We start from the raw sequence: 2,141 nt of genomic DNA, 5'->3' as shown, positions 1-2,141 counted from the left end.
GTTCGTTGGGGCGTTCGTTGGGGCGTTCGTTGGCGCGTTCGTTGGGGCGTTCGTTGGGGCGTTCGTTGGGGCGTTCGTTGGCGCGTTCGTTGGGGCGTTCGTTGGGGCGTTCGTTGGGGCGTTCGTTGGGGCGTTCGTTGGGGCGTTCGTTGGCGCGTTCGTTGGGGCGTTCGTTGGGGCGTTCGTTGGCATGTTCGTTGGTGTGTTTGTTCCAGCAGACGGCAGGAGTCAGAGATCTGCTGTTCTGTCTCTATGTGTCTGCGTGGGTCGTTCATGTTCGTGCGGTGGTTCGTGCGGTGGTTTCGGCGGCGGTTTCGGCGTCGGCCTGCAGGGGGCGTCTCGGCCTGTACCTGAAGCGGACGTCGTGGGCCGGGTGCATGATGCCCAGGCCGGCGCGGGACAGGTCCAGGGGCACGTCGGCGTCCGGGTCACACAGCTCCACGTCCAAGTGCAGCAGCAGCAAACACACAAACTGTTTGATCTGGTGCAGCGCCAGGAAGCGGCCCGGGCACATGGTGGCACCGGAACCAAACGGCATCAGGTGGTACTTGAGGCGCTGGCCGCTCTTGTAGAAGTCCAACTTCTCTTTCCCGTCGTCAAGGTAACGGTCGAACTGGAAACTCTGGAACATTAAATATTCAACAGACTCAGACACTCACAGTCCTGGTTCAGTCCTGGTCTAGTCTTAGTTCAGTCATGGTCCAGTCCTGGTTCAGTCCTGGTTTAGTCCTGGTTCAGTCCTGGTTTAGTCCTGGTTCAGTCCTGGTTTAGTCCTGGTTTAGTCCTGGTTCAGTCCTGGTTTAGTCTTAGTTCAGTCCTGGTTCAGTCCTGGTTCAGTCCTGGTTTAGTCCTGGTTTAGTCCTGGTTCAGTCCTGGTTTAGTCTTAGTTCAGTCCTGGTCCAGTCCTGGTTCAGTCCTGGTTCAGTCCTGGTTTAGTCCTGGATTAGTCTTGGTTCAGTCCTAGTTTAGTCTTGGGTCAGTCCTGGTCCTGGTCTGGTCCTGACCTTGGGCTCTGGGTAGATCTCGGGGTCCAGCTGGGCACTGTGGGGACACATGGTGATCATGTCTCCTTTCCGGATGGACCAGGTCGAGGTCTGGTCCAGTCTGAGGCTGAAGTCCTCCAGAACCACACGAACGTTTAAGGACATCGAGCTGAGACGCAGACTCTCACTGAGCACCGAGCCTGCACACGGACCACCGGGTCAGAACCACCGGGTCAGGACCACTTTTACACACAAACTGAACTAAAACAAAGGTCAGATTTAAAGTCTAACTTTGAGTAAGAGACCTTCAGACAGAGCAGTGCCTCAGTTAGCATCAGACCTACAGAGAATGTTGATCCTGACGTGAAATAAATCTGATTTCAACCACGAAAAGACGGAACCAGGCTTCAGTCCAATCCGGTCAGATCATCATGTGGTGTTTCCCCTACGCCACATGACGTGTCACCGCCCACAGCTCCGCCCACAGCTCCGCCCACAGCTCCGCCCACTCCGCCCACAGCTCCGCCCACAGCTCCGCCCACAGCTCCGCCCACTCCACCAATTATCCAATCACAATGTGGCAGAGTGAGTTTAAAAAGGTCCCTGATGTCGTTTAGGGGCGGAGCCAGAGGACAGAGCTCTGAGGGGCGGGACAACCAAACTTTTCACTTTTATGTTCTCATGTGTCACGATTTAACTTCACACTGCACACGTCACACTTTTTCACACTTCTTCACACTACTCGTCTTTCAGAAGCAGACGTGTTGTTGGATTTGGGCGTGTCACTGTGGGCGTGGCACAGTGGGCGTGGCACAGTGGGCGTGGCACAGTGGGCGTGTCACGGGGGGGCGTGTCACAGGGGGGGCGTGTCACTGTCACGGGGGGGCGTGTCACGGGGGACGGGGGCGTGTCACAGGGGGCGTGTCACAGGGGGCGTGTCTTCAAAGGGTCAGAGAGAAAAACCAGAACCTGGAGAAACGTGAGAAGGTCCCGTTTAAAGTCCTCACCCAGAACCACGAGTCGGTCCAGCTGCTCCTCGGTCAGGACCAGGTCTGGGTCCGGCCTGAGTCCTTCCTGTGACATCAGCTCCTGTAGCTCCGCCCTCACGGCTCGCAGCGCCTCCTGGTGGCGGAGCAGGTGGAACAAGCACCAGAACAT

General features: G+C 57.1%; 1 protein-coding gene across 2 annotated transcripts in view; it reads right to left on the bottom strand.

Moving 5' to 3' along the window:
* LOC110164336 (cytochrome P450 7B1) overlaps positions 1 to 2,141 on the bottom strand; it is a 17,458-nt gene continuing 15,317 nt past the window's right edge. For both annotated transcript variants that reach the window (XM_055151960.1, XM_055151961.1), the window contains 3 exons: positions 1,991 to 2,141; positions 1,005 to 1,183; positions 1 to 622 (listed from right to left, as the gene is read on the bottom strand). The exon at positions 1,991 to 2,141 is cut by the window's right edge and continues 50 nt beyond it. In XM_055151960.1, coding sequence (XP_055007935.1) covers positions 272 to 622; positions 1,005 to 1,183; positions 1,991 to 2,141 — 681 coding nt within the window. In that variant the 3' untranslated portion in view covers positions 1 to 271. The remainder of the gene's footprint in view (positions 623 to 1,004; positions 1,184 to 1,990) is intronic.

The sequence above is a fragment of the Boleophthalmus pectinirostris genome, unplaced genomic scaffold (assembly GCF_026225935.1).
Source record: "Boleophthalmus pectinirostris isolate CB_2022bp ecotype Guang Dong unplaced genomic scaffold, ASM2622593v1 HiC_scaffold_16, whole genome shotgun sequence".
NCBI lineage: Eukaryota > Metazoa > Chordata > Actinopteri > Gobiiformes > Gobiidae > Boleophthalmus > Boleophthalmus pectinirostris.
This window is presented reverse-complemented; position numbering and strand designations above follow the sequence as displayed.